Source organism: Aquarana catesbeiana, linkage group LG02, assembly GCF_042186555.1.
Source record: "Aquarana catesbeiana isolate 2022-GZ linkage group LG02, ASM4218655v1, whole genome shotgun sequence".
NCBI classification, from domain to species: Eukaryota; Metazoa; Chordata; class Amphibia; order Anura; family Ranidae; genus Aquarana; species Aquarana catesbeiana.
Genome location: NC_133325.1, coordinates 8,509,589 through 8,530,719, shown reverse-complemented (window position 1 = coordinate 8,530,719; position 21,131 = coordinate 8,509,589). Strand labels below are relative to the sequence as shown.

Sequence of the window (21,131 nt, the reverse complement as noted above, 5' to 3'; positions counted from 1 at the left end):
AACCGAACAGGGGGGTGTTCGGCTCATCCCTACTAGTGAATAACAAATGCCGGATAATTTGTAACTTCAGATAAATTTGTATTTGTTACATTCCATTCGTTTAGATGTAGTATTTGTTATTTCGATCATTTGCAATCATTGGAAAGAACGAAAATCCGAAATTTGAAAATTCGAAAATTAGAATATCTGAAAATGCAAAAATCACAAAGAACAAAAACCTGAAAATATAAAAGAACAAAAACAAACATTTGGATAATTTCTAGTGAATAACAAATGCCGGATAATTAGTAACTTCAGATAAATTTGTATTCATTACGTTCACTAACAGATAAATTTGAAAGTAGAGATGAGCCGAACACCCCCCGGTTCGGTTCGCATCAGAACATGCGAACAGGCAAAACATTTGTTTGAACATCGTTAAAGTCTATGGGACACGAACATGAATAATCAAAAGTGCTAATCAGTCTGACAGCAAAATGACATTTCAAAGGAAAAAAAGTCATTTAAAACTACTCGCGGCTATTAATGAATTGCCGGTCCGACAATACACATAAAAGTTCATTGATAAAAACGTCATGGGAATTCCCCACAGGGGAACCCCGAACCAAAATTAAAAAAAAAAATGGCGTGGGGGTCCCCCTAAATTCCATACCAGGCTCTTCAGGTCTGGTATGGATATTAAGGGGAACCCCGCGCCAAAATTAAAAAAAAATGGAGTGGGGTCCCCCCAAAAACCATACCAGACCCTTATCGAAGCACGCAACCTGGCAGACCACAGGAAAAGAGGGGGGGGGATGAGAGAGCGCCCCCCGCTGAACTGTACCAGGCCACATGCCCTCAACATTGGGAGGGTGCTTTAAGGTAGCCCCCAGAGCACCTTGTCCCCATGTTGATGAGGAGAAGGGTCTTATCCCCACAACCCTTGCCTGGTGGTTGTGAGGGTCTGCGGGCGGGGGGCTTATTGGAATCTGAAAGCCCCCTTTAACAAGGGGACCCCCATATCCAGGCCCCCCTGTGTGAATTGGTAATGGGGTACAAAGGTACCCCTACCATTTCACAAAAAAAGTGTCAAAAAGGTTAAAAAACACAAGAGACGGTTTTTGACAAGTCCTTTATTAATTTCTTCTTCTTTCGGGTTCTTCTTCCATCTTCTTTCTTCTGGTGTTCTTTCGGTGTTCTTCTTCTTCCTCCATCTTCTTCTTCTCCATCTTCTTCTTCCTCCGCTCTTCTCGTCCCGCATCTTCCTCCGGCTCCTTCTCCGCTCCGTCCGCACGATCCGCCTCAGAGGGAGTCTTCAGCCGTGTGACGCTTCGCTTCTTCTGACACCTCTGATATAACAGAGGGCAGGGCCTGACGCACGTGGAATTCATGGGACTTCCCTATGGCTTTCCCCGTGTTGTCAGAGGGGGGCGGGGTCACCCGGCGACCCAGGTCCCCAAACACTTTTTATGACAATAAATTGCATATAAGCCTTTAAAATTAGCACTTTTGATTTCTCCCATAGACTTTTAAAGGGTGTTCTGCGGCTTTCGAATTTGCCGCGAACACCCCAAATTGTTCGCTGTTCAGTGAACTGACGAACTGGCGAAAAGCCGAACTCGAAGCTCATCCCTATTTGAAAGGAAATTCCAATACCTATAATTTAATTGTTTATAACCATTATTATAGTTTTTATTATTATTTACTATTAATAAATAATAATAAAAAAAACTATAATAATGGTTAATAAACGTAATATTTTAATTATAATAGAAATTATTATTATTAGTATTTACTATTAATAAATAATAATAAAAAAAACTATAATAATGGTTAATAAACGTAATATTTTAATTATAATAGAAATTAATATTATTGCTTTTCGTTCTTTTGAATTTTCAGATTTTCAAGTTTCCGAATTTCGGATTTTCATTCTTTTGAATTTCCGTATTTTCGCATTTAGAATTTTCGTTCTTTCAAATTTTCGGATTTTCGAATTTCAGGTTTTCGGTCTTTTGAATTTTCATTCTTTTAAAAGGAATAGTGTATTTTTAATATTAAACTTTAACTTTGAGCATTATTACATTCACTGCTTCCTACAAAAAAAGAATTGAATTGGGCATTGCCCAGCCCCTCCCGTGAACTTCTTTTATTTTTTGCCAGTACCTTGGATACCAGCCTTAAAAATGGAGAGAAATGATTTGACAGATTCAGCTCCCATTCCCTTCAATGGGGATCAGATTTGGCATCTAAACTTTGGATTTGTTTTGGTGAACCTCTACGAGCAGCACCCAGGTTTTTTCAACTCATCCCTACTATAAAAGGGTTGTGTTAATGCTACGGCATACAAATCTATTGTAGACAATTCTGGTAATAGTTTGGTGAAGGTCCTTTTCTGTTCCAGCATGGCTGTAGCCCCCCCCCCCTGTCCAAAAGACGTCATGGTTTGGTGTGGAGGAACTCTAACGTAATGTACAGAGCCTTGACTAGAGTTTTGCAGGGTGTTCAGCAGGTGTGCCCCACCGAACGCACTGTGCATTTTGCCCGATCAGGGCTCAGTTAAAGCTGGTTGTTAAGGGGCGGGGCCCAGGAAGCCGCCCTTGGCGTCCTTAACAACCGATGAGTCATCAGCTGTCAGTGGGCTTCCCCGCTGACAGCTAAATAAAACATTTGCTGGTAAAAAAAACTGTAAAAAAACTATGTTGGGCCCCCCAAAAACCATACCAGACCCTTATCCGAGCATGTAGCCTGGTAGGTCAGAAAAGGGCCCCCCTCCTCATGCTGAGGGTATGTGGCCTGGTATGGTCCAGGAGGGTGGGGGCACCCCTTTTCTGACCTGCCAGGCTACAGGTCAGAGAAGGTCTGTGTTTTTATTACTTTTTAACACTTTGATGAATGGGTAGGAGTATTGATAGGGGTATACTCATTCACATAGGGGGGCAGAATCTGGGGGCCTCCTTGTTAAAGGGGGCTTGCAGATTTCGATAAGCCTCCTGCCCGCATAGCCCTACAACCAGAGCCAAGGGTTGTGGGGAAGAGACCCTTGTCCCCATCAACACAGGGCAAGGTGTTCTGGGGTGGGGGAGTCAGATCTTCTCTGCCCCAAAGCGCCCCTCCCCCTTCCTGAACCGTACCAGGCCACATACCCTCAGCATGAGGGGGGGGCTTTGGGGCAGATAGGATCCAACCCCCCCACCCCAGGACACCTTGTCCTAGCGTTGATGGGGACAAGGGTCTCTTCCCCACAACCCTTGACTGTGGTTGTAGGGCTATGCGGGCAGGAGGCTTATCTGAATCTGGAAGCCCCCTTTAACAAGGAGGCCCCCAGATCCTGCCCCCCCCATGTGAATGAGTATACCCCTATCAGTACCCCTACCCAATTATTAAAAAAAGTCAAAAAGTAATAACGTTCCCGCCGTTCATGAAAGCTGGCCGCCTAATGGCTCCTCTGCCGTCTGACAGTTCTTATATAGGTAAGGACGGGGCCACCTGGCGACGTCACCTGGTGGCACTGCCCCCTCCCTTGTGACGTCACCTGGTGGCACTGCCCCCTCCCTTGTGACGTCACGCACTAGTGCATGCTGGGTCACTGATGGCACAAGGGGGGCGGTGCCACCAGGTGATGTCGCCAGCTGGTCCCACCCCCTTACCTATATAAGAACTGTCAGATAGCAGAGGAGGCAAGTAGTAGGCGGTTGGCATTTATGGGTGACGGGAGAGAGGTTTTTTTTCTTTTTTCGGGTTTTTTGCGGTGGGCGGTGTGATTAATAATGGATCTACATCGAGGGACATTATTTTTTTTTTTTTTAACAAAGGAATTGTCAAAAACTGTCTCTGCATTTTTTACTTTTTGTCGCTTTTTTCTGAATAGGTAGGGGTACTATGTACCCCATACTCATTCACATAGGGGGTGGGATCTGGGGGGGGGCCTTGTGATAAGCCCCCTGCCCGCAGGCCCCCACAACCACAGCCCAGGGTTGGGTCTGGTATGGATTTTGAGGCTGACCCCACACTGTTTTTTAAAAAAATGTTGGCATGGGGTTCGCCCTAAAAGGGAAGGGTCTTAGTATGGACTGGGGGGGGGACCTTACAACATTTTTTTCTTTATTATTTTTCATGAGCCAGGTACAGTCAATTTAGTCAGTTTGGTGTGGAGGAACTCACGTGTCCTGTACAGAGCCCTGACCTCAACCCTACTGAACACCTTTGGGATTATTTGGAACGTTGATTGTGAGCTAGCTCCATAAAGACATGGTTTGATCAGCTTGGTCTGGAGGACCATAAGTGTTCTGCACAGAGTCCTGACCTCAACCCAGCTGAATATAGCTCCCTGGTCTTAAACAGAGGTTACCAATAAATTTAGCTGTGCTAGGTTGTAATTAACCTGGCTGATTTGTAGTTTTCTGGTCATTTGGGTTCACCTCTAAGTCTGTCATAGCTGTGGCCCCTCCCAGTAGGTGGCACTGTTACCTTTGCCATTAGTATGACAGTAAAGCTAGATTATGAATATGCATACTTCTCCCAACCAATCAGCATGAGTTTCTCTGGCCACTATGCATGCTGGGAGAGAGTATATATTTATTTTGGGAGGTAGTGATCCTACCCAGATCTTGGTCTAGTGTGGATGTGTGAAGAATAGCTGCAGGTTAGGCCTGAAGCCTAATTCCTTACCCATGTGCTCGAGGCTCTGCAAGGAAGAGCCTATTTATGGCCTGGAGGCATGAGGGAAGGGTAATGCCGCGTATACACGGACGGATTTTCCGACGGGAAATGTTGGATGTGAGCTTGTTGGCTGAAAGTCAGTTATTAAAGTTGTAAGCCCGGGCCTTCTCTTCCAAAAATCAGTACCTGGCCTAATAAATGGGCACAAATTCCCACAGACACCCTCCAATATCTTGTAAAAGATCTTCACAGATGAGTGGAGGATTTTATAGATACAGAAGGGGCAACTATATTATATTGGCCATGGAAGAGTGAGGGACCTCCACAATGGTTCCCCATTGACAATGTCACATATGACGAAACGCGCCTGGGGAGGATACGTGCTGACGTTACCACGCTGTCTCGTTAGGAGGATGGGAGATTGTTTGTAGCTGGCCGGCTTCATTTTTATGCGCAAATTTTAAATGATTTACTTGTAATACGTGTAATATTGTTACAATATTGGGAATGAAGATGGCCAAAAAGTTAGAGGGGTTTTTAAACTAGGCGATGAGGGGGAGGGTCCAGAGACAGTGATAGCCAGCGCGGAAGATATTCCAGAGGGTAGTATTGGGGGCATTAGTGGTAGGTTAACCAAAGCACAAAAACACAAGGTGAGTATAGTAGCAAGACCTAGTTGCAATCTCGAAACACCCAATACGAGGACAATATGCGACCGGTCCAAACTATGTGGCATGTTCACCAATGCCAGGAGCATGGCGGACAAGATGGGTGAACTAGAGATACTGTTGTACGAGGAGGATTTGGATTTTGTGGGAATTTCAGAGACCTGGTTCAACAGCTCTCATGATTGGCTGGCAAACATTCAAGGGTATACCCTATACCGCAAGGATAGAGAGGGTAAAAAAGGGGGAGGGGTATGCCTATATATCAAGAATAATGTACAAGTGAATGTGAGAGATGACATCACTGAGGGAGCTAGAGAGGAGGTGGAATCCTTATGGGTAGAGCTCCAAAGGGATGAAGCTAAGGGGAAAATAATACTGGGAGTATGCTATAGGCCCCCTAACCTGAGGGAGGAAGTGGAGACGGATCTCCTATCACAAATTGGATTAGCAGCAAGGATGGGAAGTGTTATCATAATGGGGGATTTTAATTATCCAGACATAGACTGGGCGGAGGGAACCGCGCATTCATCTAAGGCTCGCCAGTTCCTTAGTGTCTTGCAGGACAATTTTATAGGTCAGATGGTAGACGCACCAACTAGAAATAAAACATTACTGGATCTACTGATTACCAACAATACAGACCTGATCACGGATGTGGAAATACGGGGCAATTTAGGGAACAGCGATCACAGGTCAATTAGTTTCAGTATAAATCACACAAATAGAAAACATGAAGGGAACACAAAAACACTGAATTTCAAAAGAGCCAACTTCCCTAAACTACAAACCTTGCTAAAAGGCATAAATTGGGATAAAATATTAGGAACAAAGAATACGGAGGAGAGATGGGTTTGCTTTAAGAGCATATTAAATAAGGGCATTAGCCAATGTATCCCATTGGGTAATAAATAAAAATTAAAAGAGCGAACAAACATCCTGGGTGGCTTAACTCCAATGTAAAAATGCATATAAATGCAAAGGAGAAGGCCTTCAAAAGATACAAGGTTGAGGGATCATCCACAGCATTCAGACTTTATAAAGAATGCAATAAGAAATGTAAGGGTGCGATTAGGATGGCTAAGATAGAACATGAAAGACACATAGCGGAGGAGAGCAAAAAAAATCCCAAGAAATTCTTTAAGTATGTAAACAGTAAAAAAGGGAGGACAGACCATATTGGCCCCATAAAGAATGAGGAAGGACATCTGGTTACAAAGGATGGGGAGATGGCAAAGGTATTGAATTTATTCTTCTCCTCAGTCTTCACGAGGGAATCGGGGGGGCTTCAGTAACCAAAACTGCAGTGTTTATCCTCATGACACAACACAGGAAGCACCTCCATGGTTAACAGACAGAATTAAAATTAGACTTGAGAAACTTCACATTAATAAATCACCGGGACCAGATGGCTTGCATCCGAGGGTACTTAGGGAACTCAGTCAGGTGATTGCCAGACCGTTGTTCCTAATTTTTACAGACAGTCTACTGACTGGAATGGTACCAGCTGATTGGAGAAAAGCCAATGTAGCTCCAATATTTAAAAAGGGCCCAAAAAACATCCCTGGGAATTACAGACCAGTTAGCCTAACATCAATAGTATGTAAACTCTTGGAGGGGATGATAAGGGACTATATACAAGATTTTAGTAATACGAACGATATCATTAGCAGTAATCAGCATGGATTCATGAAGAATCGTTCTTGCCAAACCAATCTATTAACCTTCTATGAGGAGGTGAGTTGCCATCTAGATAAAGGAAGGCCCGTAGACGTGGTGTATCTGGATTTTGCAAAAGCATTTGACACAGTTCCCCATAAACGTTTACTGTACAAAATAAGGTCCGTTGGCATGGACCATAGGGTGAGTACATGGATTGAAAACTGGCTACAAGGGCGAGTTCAGAGGGTGGTGATAAATAGGGAGTACTCAGAATGGTCAGGGGTGGGTAGTGGGGTCCCCCCAGGGTTCTGTGCTGGGACCAATCCTATTTAATTTGTTTATAAACGACCTGGAGGATGGGATAAACAGTTCAATGTCTGTATTTGCAGACAATACTAAGCTAAGCAGGGCAATAACTTCTCCGCAGGATGTGGAAACCTTGCAAAAAGACCTGAACAAATTAATGGCGTGGGCGACTACATGGCAAATGAGGTTCAATGTAGAAAAATGTAAAATAATGCATTTGGGTGGCAAAAATATAAATGCAATCTATAGACTGGGGGGAGAACCTCTGGGGGGATCTAGGATGGAAAAGGACCTGGGGGTCCTAGTAGATGATAGGCTCAGCAATGACATGCAATGCCAAGCTGCTGTTAACAAAGCAAACAGAATATTGGCATTAAAAGGGGATCAACTGCAGAGATAAAACGATAATTCTCCCGCTCTACAAGACTCTGGTCCGGCCGCACCTGGAGTATGCTGTCCAGTTCTGGGCACCAGTCCTCAGGAAGGATGTACTGGAAATGGAGCGACTACAAAGAAGGGCAACAAAGCTAATAAAGGGTCTGGAGGATCTTAGTTATGAGGAAAGGTTGTGAGCTCTGAACTTATTCTCTCTGGACAAGAGACGCTTGAGAGGGGATATGATTTCAATTTACAAATACTGTACTGGTGACCCCACAATATACAAATACCGGACTGGTGACCCCACAATATACAAATACTGTACTGGTGACCCCACAATATATAAATACCGGACTGGTGACCCCACAATATATAAATACTGTACTGGTGACCCCACAATATACAAATACCGGACTGGTGACCCCACAATATATAAATACCGGACTGGTGACCCCACAATATATAAATACCGGACTGGTGACCCCACAATAGGGATAAAACTTTTTCGCAGAAGAGAGTTTAATAAGACTCGTGGCCACTCATTACAATTAGAAGAAAAGAGGTTTAACCTTAAACTACGTAGAGGGTTCTTTACTGTAAGAGCGGCAAGGATGTGGAATTCCCTTCCACAGGTGGTGGTCTCAGCGGGGAGCATTGATAGCTTCAAGAAACTATTAGATAATCACCTGAATGACAGTAACATACAGGGATATGTAATGTAATACTGACATATAATCACACACATAGGTTGGACTTGATGGACTTGTGTCTTTTTTCAACCTCACCTACTATGTAACTATGTAATTGTTATTTACCTAAATAAATACCTAGTTAGGCAATATTACACTATAGTGGTTCTCTTTTTGGGTTCACTGCTGAGTGGGTTGCTGAACTAAAGGTCCTGGTTTGAGTGGTGTCATCGGTGTTTGAGATTTCCATGCAGCCATCCATCCAGTCTTCATCTTCTCGATCTTCTGTGCAAGCAAAGGCCTGGGCTGGGCTATAGCTACATGCCTGGTTTTGCTTGCCATCTGGTAAGCAAGTTTTTCTAAAGGTGGTGGCACACTTTTCGTTGTATGAACTCACTGTGGTGGTGATATTAGAAGAACCTGGTCTATTATTCCACAAAATTTTTTTTTTTACCTATAGAGAGATGATGATCTTTTCTGCAATCAAATGCTTATATATTGGACTCTATTAGCGCGGCTTCTCCTTTCTATACTCCATAATAATGGCCATGGAAGGGCGGTCGGGGGACCTCCATAATAATGGCCATGGAAGGGAGGTCGGGGGACCTCCATAATAATGGCCATGGAAGAGAGGTCAGTGGACCTCCATAATAATGGCCATGGAAGAGAGGTCGGGGGATCTCCATAATAATGGCCATGGAAGGGAGGTCAGGGGACCTCCATAATAATGGCCACGGAAGGGAGGTCAGTGGACCTCCATAATAATGGCCATGGAAGGGAGGTCGAGGGACCTTCATAATAATGGCCACGGAAGGGAGGTCGGTGGACCTCCATAATAATGGCCATGGAAGGGCGGTCGAGGGACCTCCATAATAATGGCCATGCAAGGGAGGTCGAGGGACCTCCATAATAATGGCCATGGAAGGGAGGTCGGTGGACCTCCATAATAATGGCCACGGAAGGGAGGTCGGTGGACCTCCATAATAATGGCCATGGAAGGGCGGTCGAGGGACCTTCATAATAATGGCCACGGAAGGGAGGTCGGTGGACCTCCATAATAATGGCCATGGAAGGGAGGTCGAGGGACCTTCATAATAATGGCCACGGAAGGGAGGTCGGTGGACCTCCATAATAATGGCCATGGAAGGGCGGTCGAGGGACCTCCATAATAATGGCCATGCAAGGGAGGTCGAGGGACCTCCATAATAATGGCCATGGAAGGGCGGTCGAGGGACCTCCATAATAATGGCCATGGTTTTGGACTGGGATGTCCAACAAGCTCATATGTGTGTGATGATCAGGTCAGGGGTACACAGATTCTTCCCCTTTCACACTCGGGTGTTGTAACATTTAGTGTAATCACTTCTACCCATCCACCATCCCCATGAATCTTTTTGTAGGACTCATTCATTACTACACACCATTACTAAACCCTCCCGATGTCACTCATGAAAATGTGAATATCATTTTTTTTAATTTCTGTTTTGTTGGTCTTTCTATATCTGATGTTTATTAACAACACACAAATCTCAGACGATCCAATTATAATGATGTCGGGGGAGGTGGCGGTCCGTTGGGTCTTGTAGACGGCGGCCGTCCTCGGGACACAAGACCGGTGATAATTCTCAGTCGGTATTAATATAAGACAACTGCAGCTCTGTATGAAGAGAGAACACTGGACGGGAGAGATGAGATCTGATCATTCGTTATATTGGAAGGATAAAAGAGAGAATTCCATGGAGTGTCTTTATTGTACGTATTGAAGGACCTCAGGACATAAAATCCGGTAATACAACGCCGGTTTTATGAATGCTCTGATTGGAAGAAATGACCACAGACATGAGATCCCCACCTGTGAGCAGATCCTCATCATTTATAGATCTTCACACCAGGAGGGGAAACAGATCTGTAGGGGAGATACCATCGAATGACTTCCAACATTTCTGAGCGTGTGAGGTCATCTATCTAATGGTGGTGGCCAGAAGATCCGACCACTAAACTACCTTCACCCCAACATCTCCACAGATCCCTCCTCATCAGTCTGAGGGGAACCCAATCCATTTTCCTGTTTGATAAATATTTCCAAATTCAGAATTCTCTTTCCGAAAATAGTTGTTTCTCTTTTTTTGTAATTTCAGTTTCCGAGATTTTTATACGTTCTTTTCTGTTGTCATCGATCGACACTTTCATCTCATTTCTGTATTCATCTCTACAGATTGTCCTCCGTTATTCCCACCAAACCACAAAAGATTTATATCTAGATTTCATTGAATGATAAAAAGGGTTAGAACCTCTCTTGTGTTTATTATTATTATATAAAAAACACTTTTTCCATAATAAACACATTCAATACATAGAAATGTATCCAAACATTCAGGAATATCATACATGGAGATCACACCAAATCTGCAAATATTTACAGCATCTCACAAAAGTAAGTACACCCCTCAGTCACATTTGTGTAAATCTTTTCTTCTATCTTTTCATGTGACAACACTGAAGAAATGACACTTGTCTACAATGTAAAGTAGTGAGTGTACAGCTTGTATAACAGTGTAAATTTACTGTCCCCTCAAAATAACTCAACACACAGCCATTAATGTCTAAACCGCTGGTAACAAAAGTCAGTACACCCCTAAGTGAAAATCTCCAAATTGGGCCCAATTAGCCATTTTCCCTCCCCCGGTGTCATGTGACTCGTTAGTGTTACAAGGTCTCAGGTGTGAATGGGGAGCAGGTGTGTTAAATTTGGTGTTATCGCTCTCACTCTCTCATACTGGTCACTGGAAGTACAACATGGCACCTCATGGCAAAGAACTCTCTGAGGATCTGAGAAAAAGAATTGTTGCTCTACATAAAGATGGCCTAGGCTATAAGAAGATTGCCAAGACTCTGAAACTGAGCTGCAGCACGGTGGCCAAGACCATACAGCGGTATAACAGGACAGGTTCCACTCAGAACAGGCCTCGCCATGGACCACCAAAGAAGTTGAGTTCACGTGCTCAGCGTCATATCCAGAGGTTGTCTTTGGGAAATAGACGTATGAGTGCTGCCAGCATTGCTGCAGAGGTTGTAGGGGTGGGGGGTCAGCCTGTCAGTGCTCAGACCATACGCCGCACGCTGCATCAAATTGGTCTGCATGGCTGTCATCCCAGAAGGAAGCCTCTTCTAAAGATGATGTACAAGAAAGTCCACAAACAGTTTTCTGAAGACAAGCAGACTAAGGACATGGATTACTGGAACCATGTCTTGTGGTCTGATGAGACCAAGATAAACGTATTTGGTTCAGATGGTGACAAGCGTGTGTGGGGGCAACCAGGTGAGGAGGACAAAGACAAGTGTGTCTTGTCTACAGTCAAGCATGGTGGTGGGAGTGTCATGGTCTGGGGCTGCATGAGTGCTGCCGGCACTGGGGGGCTACAGATCATTGAGGGAACCATGAATGCCAACATGTATTGTGACATACTGAAGCAGAGCATGATCCCCTCCCTTCAGAGACTGGACCGCAGGGCAGTATTCCAACATGATAACCACCCCAAACACACCTCCAAGACCACCACTGCCTTGCTAAAGAAGCTGAGGGTAGAGGTGATGGACTGGCCAAGCATGTCTCCAGACCTAAACCCTATTGATCATCTGTGGGACATCCTCAAACGGAAGGTGGAGGAGCGCAAGGTCTCTAACATCCACCAGCTCTGTGATGTCATCATGGAGGAGGGGAAGAGGACTCCAGTGACAACCTGTGAAGCTCTGGTGACCTCCATGCCCAAGAGGGTTAAGGCAGTGCTGGAAAATAATGGTGGAAACACAAAATATTGACACTTTGGGCCCAATTTGGAGATTTTCACTTAGGGGTGTACTGACTTTTGTTGCCAGCGGTTTAGACATTAATGGCTGTGTGTTGAGTTATTTTGAGGGGACAGCAAATTTACACTGTTATACAAGCTGTACACTCACTACTTTACATTGTAGACAAGTGTCATTTCTTCAGTGTTGTCACATGAAAAGAGAGAAGAAAAGATTTACAAAAATGTGACTGAGGGGTGTACTTACTTTTGTCAGATACTGTATATATATAAAGTGACCCCCCCAACAAAAAAATTATGTTATTACATAATAAAAATAACCGGATCTCCCTACAATAAACCTTCTCTTTATTTATTTATTTATTTATTTATTTATTTATTTATATCACACAGTCTTATTCACACTGTTATCCCTCCACTATTATCCCTCCACTATTATCCCTCCATCATTATCCCTCCACTATTATCCCTCCACTATTATCCCTCCACCATTATCCCTCCACTATTATCCCCCCACCATTATCCCTCTACTGTTATTCCTCCATTGTCATCCCTCAACTGTTATCCCTCAACCATTATCCTTCCATCATTATCCCTCCACCATTATTCCTCCATCATTATTCCTCCACTATTATCCCTCTGCTGTTATTCCTCCATTGTCATCCCTCAACTGTTATCCCTCGACCATTATCCCTCCATCATTATCCCTTCACCATTAGCCTTCCATCATTATCTCGCCACCATTATCCCTCCACCATTATCCCTCCATCATTATCCCTTCACCATTAGCCTTCCATCATTATCTCGCCACCATTATCCCTCCACCATTATCCCTCTATCATTATCCCTTCACCATTAGCCTTCCATCATTATCTCGCCACCATTATCCCTCCACCATTATCCTTCCACCATTATCCTTTCACAGTTATCCATCCATCAATATCCCTCCACTATTATCCCTCCTCTGTTATCCCACCACCATTATCCCTCCACATTACCTATCCACCATTATCCCACCTCCCCTATCCCACCATCATTATCCCTTCCCTGTAATCTATCCATTATTATTCCTCTACCATTATCTCTCCACCATTATCCCTCCATTATTATCCCTTCCCCAGTATCCCTCCACCGTTATACCTCCACCCTCATCCACCCATCTTTATCCCTCCACTGTTATCTCTCCATCATTATCTCTATATTATTATCCCTCTACCCTTAACGCTCTAGCCTTATCCCTCCATCATTATCCCTTCATCATTATCCCTCCACCATTATAGTTACATATAGATAGTTACATAGTAGGTGAGGTTGAAAAAAGACACAAGTCCATCAAGTCCAACCTATGTGTGTGATTATGTGTCAGTATTACATTGTATATCCCTGTATGTTGTGGTCATTCAGGTGATTATCTAATAGTTTCTTGAAGCTATCAATGCTCCCCGCTGAGACCACCGCCTGTGGAAGGGAATTCCACATCCTTGCCGCTCTTACAGTAAAGAACCCTCTATGTAGTTTAAGGTTAAACCTCTTTTCTTCTAATTGTAATGAATGGCCACGAGTCTTATTAAACTCTCTTCTGCGAAAAAGTTTTATTTCTATTGTGGGGTCACCAGTACAGTATTTGTATATTGTGGGGTCACCAGTCCGGTATTTCTATATTGTGGGGTCACCAGTACAGTATTTGTATATTGTGGGGTCACCAGTCCGGTATTTATATATTGTGGGGTCACCAGTCCGGTATTTATATATTGTGGGGTCACCAGTCCGGTATTTGTATATTGTGGGGTCACCAGTCCGGTATTTATATATTGTGGGGTCACCAGTCCGGTATTATATATTGTGGGGTCACCAGTCCGGTATTTATATATTGTGGGGTCACCAGTCCAGTATTTATATATTGTGGGGTCACCAGTCCGGTATTTATATATTGTGGGGTCACCAGTCCGGTATTTATATATTGTGGGGTCACCAGTCCGGTATTTGTATATTGTGGGGTCACCAGTCCGGTATTTATATATTGTGGGGTCACCAGTCCGGTATTTGTATATTGTGGGGTCACCAGTCCGGTATTTGTATATTGTGGGGTCACCAGTCCGGTATTTATATATTGTGGGGTCACCAGTCCGGTATTTGTATATTGTGGGGTCACCAGTCCGGTATTTATATAATGAAATCATATCCCCTCTCAAGCGTCTCTTCTCCAGAGAGAATAAGTTCAGAGCTCACAACCTTTCCTCATAACTAAGATCCTCCAGACCCTTTATTAGCTTTGTTGCCCTTCTTTGTAGTCGCTCCATTTCCAGTACATCCTTCCTGAGGACTGGTGCCCAGAACTGGACAGCATACTCCAGGTGCGGCCGGACCAGAGTCTTGTAGAGCGGGAGAATTATCGTTTTATCTCTGGAGTTGATCCCCTTTTTAATGCCAATATTCTGTTTGCTTTGTTAGCAGCAGCTTGGCATTGCATGTCATTGCTGAGCCTATCATCTACTAGGACCCCCAGGTCCTTTTCCATCCTAGATCCCCCCAGAGGTTCTCCCCCCAGTGTATAGATTGCATTCAGATTTTTACCACCCAAATGCATTATTTTACATTTTTCTACATTGAACCTCATTTGCCATGTAGTCGCCCCTCCCCCATTCATTTGTTCAGGTCTTTTTGCAAGGTTTCCACATCCTGCGGAGAAGTTATTGCCCTGCTTAGCTTAGTATCGTCTGCAAATACAGAGATTGAACTGTTTATCCCATCCTCCAGGTCGTTTATGAACAAATTAAATAGGATTGGTCCCAGCACAGAACCCTGGGGAACCCCACTACCCACCCCTGACCATTCTGAGTACTCCCCATTTATCACCACCCTCTGAACACGCCCTTGTAGCCAGTTTTCAATCCATGTACTCACCCTATGGTCCATGCCAACGCACCTTATTTTGTACAGTAAACGTTTATGGGGAACTGTGTCAAATGCTTTTGCAAAATCCAGATACACCAAGTCTACGGGCCTTCCTTTATCTAGATGGCAACTCACCTCCTCATAGAAGGTTAATAGATTGGTTTGGCAAGAACGATTCTTCATGAATCCATGCTGATTACTGCTAATGATATCGTTCTTATTACTAAAATCTTGTATATAGTCCCTTATCATCCCCTCCAAGAGTTTACATACTATTGATGTTAGGCTAACTGGTCTGTAATTCCCAGGGATGTATTTTGGGCCCTTTTTAAATATTGGTGCTACATTGGCTTTTCTCCAATCAGCTGGTACCATTCCAGTCAGTAGACTGTCTGTAAAAATTAGGAACAACGGTCTGGCAATCACCTGACTGAGTTCCCTAAGTACCCTCGGGTGCAAGCCATCTGGTCCCGGTGATTTATTAATGTTAAGTTTCTCAAGTCTAATTTTAATTCCGTCCTCTGTTAACCATGGAGGTGCTTCCTGTGTTGTGTCATGAGGATAAACACTGCAGTTTTGGTTACTGAAGCCCCCCGATTCACTTGTGAAGACTGAGGAGAAGAATAAATTCAATACCTTTGCCATCTCCCCATCCTTTGTAACCAGATGTCCTTCCTCATTCTTTATGGGGCCAATATGGTCTGTCCTCCCTTTTTTACTGTTTACATACTTAAAGAATTTCTTGGGATTTTTTTTGCTCTCCTCCGCTATGTGTCTTTCATGTTCTATCTTAGCCGTCCTAATTGCACCCTTACATTTCTTATTGCATTCTTTATAAAGTCTGAATGCTGATGATGATCCCTCAACCTCGTATTTTTTGAAGGCCTTCTCCTTTGCTTTTATATGCATTTTTATATTGGAGTTAAGCCATCCAGGATGTTTGTTCGCTCTTTAAATTTATTACCCAATGGGATACATTGGCTAATGCCCTTATTTAATATGCTCTTAAAGCAAACCCATCTCTCCTCCGTATTCTTTGTTCCTAATATTTTATCCCAATTTATGCCTTTTAGCAAGGTTTGTAGTTTAGGGAAGTTGGCTCTTTTGAAATTCAGTGTCTTTGTATTCCCTTTATGTTTCCTATTTGTGTGATTTATACTGAAACTAATTGACCTGTGATCGCTGTTACCTAAATTGCCCCGTATTTCCACATCTGTGATCAGGTCTGTATTGTTGGTAATCAGTAGATCCAGTAATGCTTTATTTCTAGTTGGTGCGTCTACCATCTGAACCATAAAATTGTCCTGCAAGACATTAAGGAACTGGCGAGCCTTAAATGAATGCGCGGTTCCCTCCGCCCAGTCTATGTCTGGATAATTAAAATCCCCCATTATGATAACACTTCCCATCCTTGCTGCTAATCCAATTTGTGATAGGAGATCCGCCTCCACTTCCTCCCTCAGGTTAGGGGGCCTATAGCATACTCACAGTATTATTTTCCCCTTAGCTTCATCCCTTTGGAGCTCTACCCATAAAGATTCCACCTCCTCTCTAGCTCCCTCAGTGATGTCATCTCTCACATTCGCATGTACATTATTCTTGATATATAGGCATACCCCTCCCCCTTTTTTACCCTCTCTATCCTTGCGGTATAGGGTATACCCTTGAATGTTTGCCAGCCAATCATGAGAGCTGTTGAACCAAGTCTCTGAAATTCCCACAAAATCCAAATCCTCCTTGTACAACAGTATCTCTAGTTCACCCATCTTGTCTGCCATGCTCCTGGCATTGGTGAACATGCCACATAGTTTAGACCGGTCGCATATTGTCCTCGTATTGGGTGTTTCAAAATTGCAACTAGGACTTGCTACTATACTCACCTTGTGTTTTTGTGCTTTGGTTAACCTACCACTAATGCCCCCAATACTACCCTCTGGAATATCTTCTGGCTGGCTATCACTGTCTCTGGACCCTCCCCCCCATCGCCTAGTTTAAAAACCCCTCTAACTTTTTGGACATCTTCATTCCCAGCAGATCTGCACCCTCCTCATTTAGGTGCAGTCCGTCCCTTCTATAGTACCGGTTACCGACTGAGAAGTCGGCCCAGTCCTCCAGGAACCCAAACCCCTCCTTACTACACCAGCTCTTCAGCCACTTGTTTACTTCCCTAATCTCCCTCTGCCTTTCTGGTGTGGCTCGATGTACCGGTAATATTCCTGAGAATACTACCTTGGAGGTCCTTTTCCTCAATTTAGCTCCTAAGTCCCTAAAATCGTTCTTTAGGACACTCCATCTGCCTCTGACTTTGTCATTGGTGCCAATGTGCACCATGACAGCCGGGTCTTCCCCAGCCCCTCCCAGTAATCTGTCCACAAGATCCGTGATGTGCCGAACCCGAGTGCCCGGTAGACAACATACTGTTCGGCGCTTCAGGTCTTGGTTACAGATTGCCCTCTCTGTCCTTCTAAGAACTGAGTCCCCTACCACCAGAATCTGTCTTTCCTTTCCCTTTGCTGCCCCCCCACTCTCACTGGAGGAGTTCTTCCCCCTAGAAGCTAGGAGAGTCCCTCATCTCCAGCAGTGCTGGTCCCTGACTGGTTTCACCAATGTCACTCAATGGAGCGTACTTATTGGGATGCTCCAGTCCTGGATCGGCCTCCCTGGCACTTCCCCCTCTACCCCTCCTGACTGTCACCCATCTACTCTTTGCTAGTGCCTGCACCTCTTTGTCTCCACCCGCCTCTGTGCTGGCCCCTGCCGGCACCTGCCGTGTACGTTCCTGGCTCTCCTTTAGTATGGAGGGACTTCTCAGTGCTGACAGTTGCTTCCCCAGATTCAGAACCTGGGCTTCCAGGGAAACAATGTGCTTACAATTTGCACAGCAGTATTCACCCTCGATCGCATGATCAAGGAACGCATACATGCAGCAAGATGTACAAAGAGTCGCCTCTCCACACCCGCCGGGCATCGTACCTATTAAATTTAGTGAGGATTTGGGGATTTTACCCTGTCCAAATTACCTAACAGCTAGCTTCCTGGCACTAATACTTAAGACAATACACAGGTACACAACAAGACAATACACAGGTACACAACAAGACAATACACAGGTACTCACAGACCTACGAGCAATCGCAGAACAGTCGCAGACCTACGTGCACTCGCAATACTCAAGTATACAGTACACAATACACAAGTACTAACGATGCACACACACTACTCAGACAACACTCAGATACTCACACTACACAGGTACTATGACCCCTGTTATAACCTCCTGTTTTAAACTCTGGTTTTTAACTCCCACTTATACCAGCTCCACTTACACCAAGTTCCACAGCCTCAGACTGAGCACGCTCAGACTGAGTCCTACACCCAGTTAAATAGGCACCTGTGAGCAATTAACCACCCCCCTTAATTGATAGACTGAAGGAACCAGAGGAAAAAAAAAAAAAAGAAGCTATTTAAAAAGTGACAGAAAAAGGCAAATGAAAAACTAAAAGGAAAAGCCCCAAAAATGCTACCCAGCAAGCCCAGCAAACAAAAAGCAAGGCTTGTTCACCCTAACTCTGGTTTTTAACTCCCACTTATACCAGCTCCACAGCCTCAGACTGAGCCAGACTTATCCCTCCACCATTATCCCTCCACCATTATACCCCCACCATTATCCCTCCATCATTATCCTTCCACTGTTATCCCTCCATCATTATCCCTCCACCATTATCCCTCCACCATTATCCCTCCACCATTATCCCTCCACCATTATCCCTCTACCATTATCCCTCCACCATTATCCCTCCACCATTATCCCTCTACCATTATCCCTCCACCATTATCCCTCCACCATTACCCCTCCACCATTGCACTGCACTGTATTAAAGGCTCTTGATTTCTGAGGACCTTACTTGATTTTAGGAGCCCATCGCAAGGTAAAAGGTGTCCACGAATGTGTCCCTGTTTTTTGAAATTAGTCCCTGGCCTGGCTGCCAGATGACTTTAACTCAATTAGCTGTTGGATCAAACTGTCCCTCATTTTTGGAATAAAATCCCTCTGTCCCTCTTTCTACTATTTCAATATTGTTAGACTTTACTAAACCTCCCATCCTCCATATTATTGGTAGGTAGTGGTTGGAAAAGCACATGTGAGCGTAACCATTAATTATCTGCATATTAAACAACCACAAACCCTGTAACTGTGGGCGTGGCAGGGGGTGTGTCCTTTGAATTTAACTGAATTGTGTCCTTTTTTGTCCTTTCAGAATTTCGGGAGATATGTTGTGAGGGACATGGGAAGGTAATATGTGGACGTTCTCCTTACATTATGTGGTTCCTGCAACAGAAGAGCTCAGAGAAGGGAAGAACAAGATCGAGTTTCAAGTAATTTGAAGGCTTCAATCCAAATAGGTGAAAAAACCCTTCCACTATATTCATCCTCCATAGAGATCTGTGAACTTCGGTGTAGAAGAGGATCAACAGAGGAATGCCAGACATCAAAGCCAATGTCACATTCTATCCCACCGCCTTCGTCCTGATTGGCATTCCCGGACTAGAAGGAGCTTATAACTGGATAGGTGCTGGTGTTTGCTTATGTTATGTCCTGGCATTGCTTGGAAACATGATGCTCCTGACTGTCATCTCAGCTTCTTCTGGCCTCCACAAGCCTATGTTCATTTTCCTTTCTATGTTGGCCTCCAATGATGCCCTTCTATCCACAAGCATTTCCCCACAAATGCTGTCTGTCTTCTGGTTCCAGAAGAGATACATACGTTTTGAGTCATGTCTCCTCCAGATGTTCTTCCTCCATTCTTTCACCAGCCTGGAGTCGGGACTCTTGCTTGGTATGTCGTTTGACCGTTATATCGCAGTCTGCCAACCGCTCAGGTATGGGTCTATAATGACCAACACAATCATCGTCAGACTGGTCATCGTCTTACTGCTCAGAGCGGTTGCCTTGGTAGGCCCCTGCATAGTTTTGGTCTCGAGATTTCCTGCTTTTAAAACCAACATTGTGCCCCATTCATACTGTGAGCACATGGCGATTGTGAAACTTGCTGCTGCCGACATCAGAATAAACAGCGCTTTGGGGTTGGCTGTGGCATTCACAATCTTGGGAGTAGATCTGCTGTTCATCCTGGTATCCTACTGCGCCATCTTCCACGCCGTCTTCAGTCTTCCATCCAAAGACGCCCGGCTGAAGACCTTTAACACCTGCATACCTCATATGTGCGTCTTTCTAAGTTTTCATGGTCTGGCCCTCTTCACTTTCCTGTCCCACCGGTATGGAGGTCAAAGGATTCTACCTTATGTTCATATAATTCTAGCAAATACGTACCTTCTAGTCCCACCCATGCTAAATCCAATTATTTATGGAGTGAAGACGAAACTGATTCGGGAGCAAGTCTGGAAAGCTTTATCTAGATATAAAAACCCTCACTGAAGTGATTAAATCTGTAAAGATGTTTATTTGTTTGTCCTGCTGGTTTCCAGTTCACCCAACAAATGCTAATTGGACATTTCAAAACTAATGCCGTGTACACACGGTCGGACTTTTCGACAATAAGGGTCCCATGGTCTTTTCGACGGACTTTCGACGGACTTTCTAATGAGCGGACTTGCCTACACACGATCACACCAAAGTCCGACGGATTCGTACATGATGACCGGACTAAAATAAGGAAGTTGATAGCCAGTAGCCAATAGCTGCCCTAGTGGCGGTTTTTGTCCGTCGGACTAGCATACAGACGAGCAGATTTTTCGACCAGACTCGAGTCCGTCGGAAAGATTTGAAGCATGTTCCAAATCTAAAGTCCGTCAGATTTTCGACTGAAAAAGTCTGCTGCAGGTCCAATGAAGCCCACACATGGTCGAATTGTCCGCCGGACTCGGCCCGTTGGACCAGTCCGGTCGAAAAGTCCGCTCGTGTGTACGCGGCATAAGACATTTATTCAAATTCACTCGTTTAGTACCAATTCCTTGGCTGTGCCCACTAATAAAATGCTTCCTGCCCATCCAACCGCCTGTCCTCCACAGTTTATACAACAGATGATTATGACTTTTTCCAGGTTAACACATGGGAAATGATCCTGCCC

The 21,131-nt window shown here is 44.3% G+C and overlaps 1 protein-coding gene across 1 annotated transcript; it reads left to right on the top strand.

Moving 5' to 3' along the window:
* The first annotated feature begins 19,522 nt into the window (after nt 1-19,522).
* LOC141126383 (olfactory receptor 52A1-like) lies at nt 19,523-20,479 on the top strand. Its single transcript, XM_073612331.1, has one exon. It carries the CDS (start codon nt 19,523-19,525, stop codon nt 20,477-20,479), a length of 957 nt encoding a protein of 318 aa, XP_073468432.1.
* Nucleotides 20,480-21,131: the final 652 nt, after the last annotated feature.

Excerpts from the sequence above, each read along its gene's own strand:
- LOC141126383 (XM_073612331.1), top strand. The coding sequence starts at position 19,523 with ATGCCAGACATCAAAGCCAATGTCACATTCTATCCCACCGCCTTCGTC.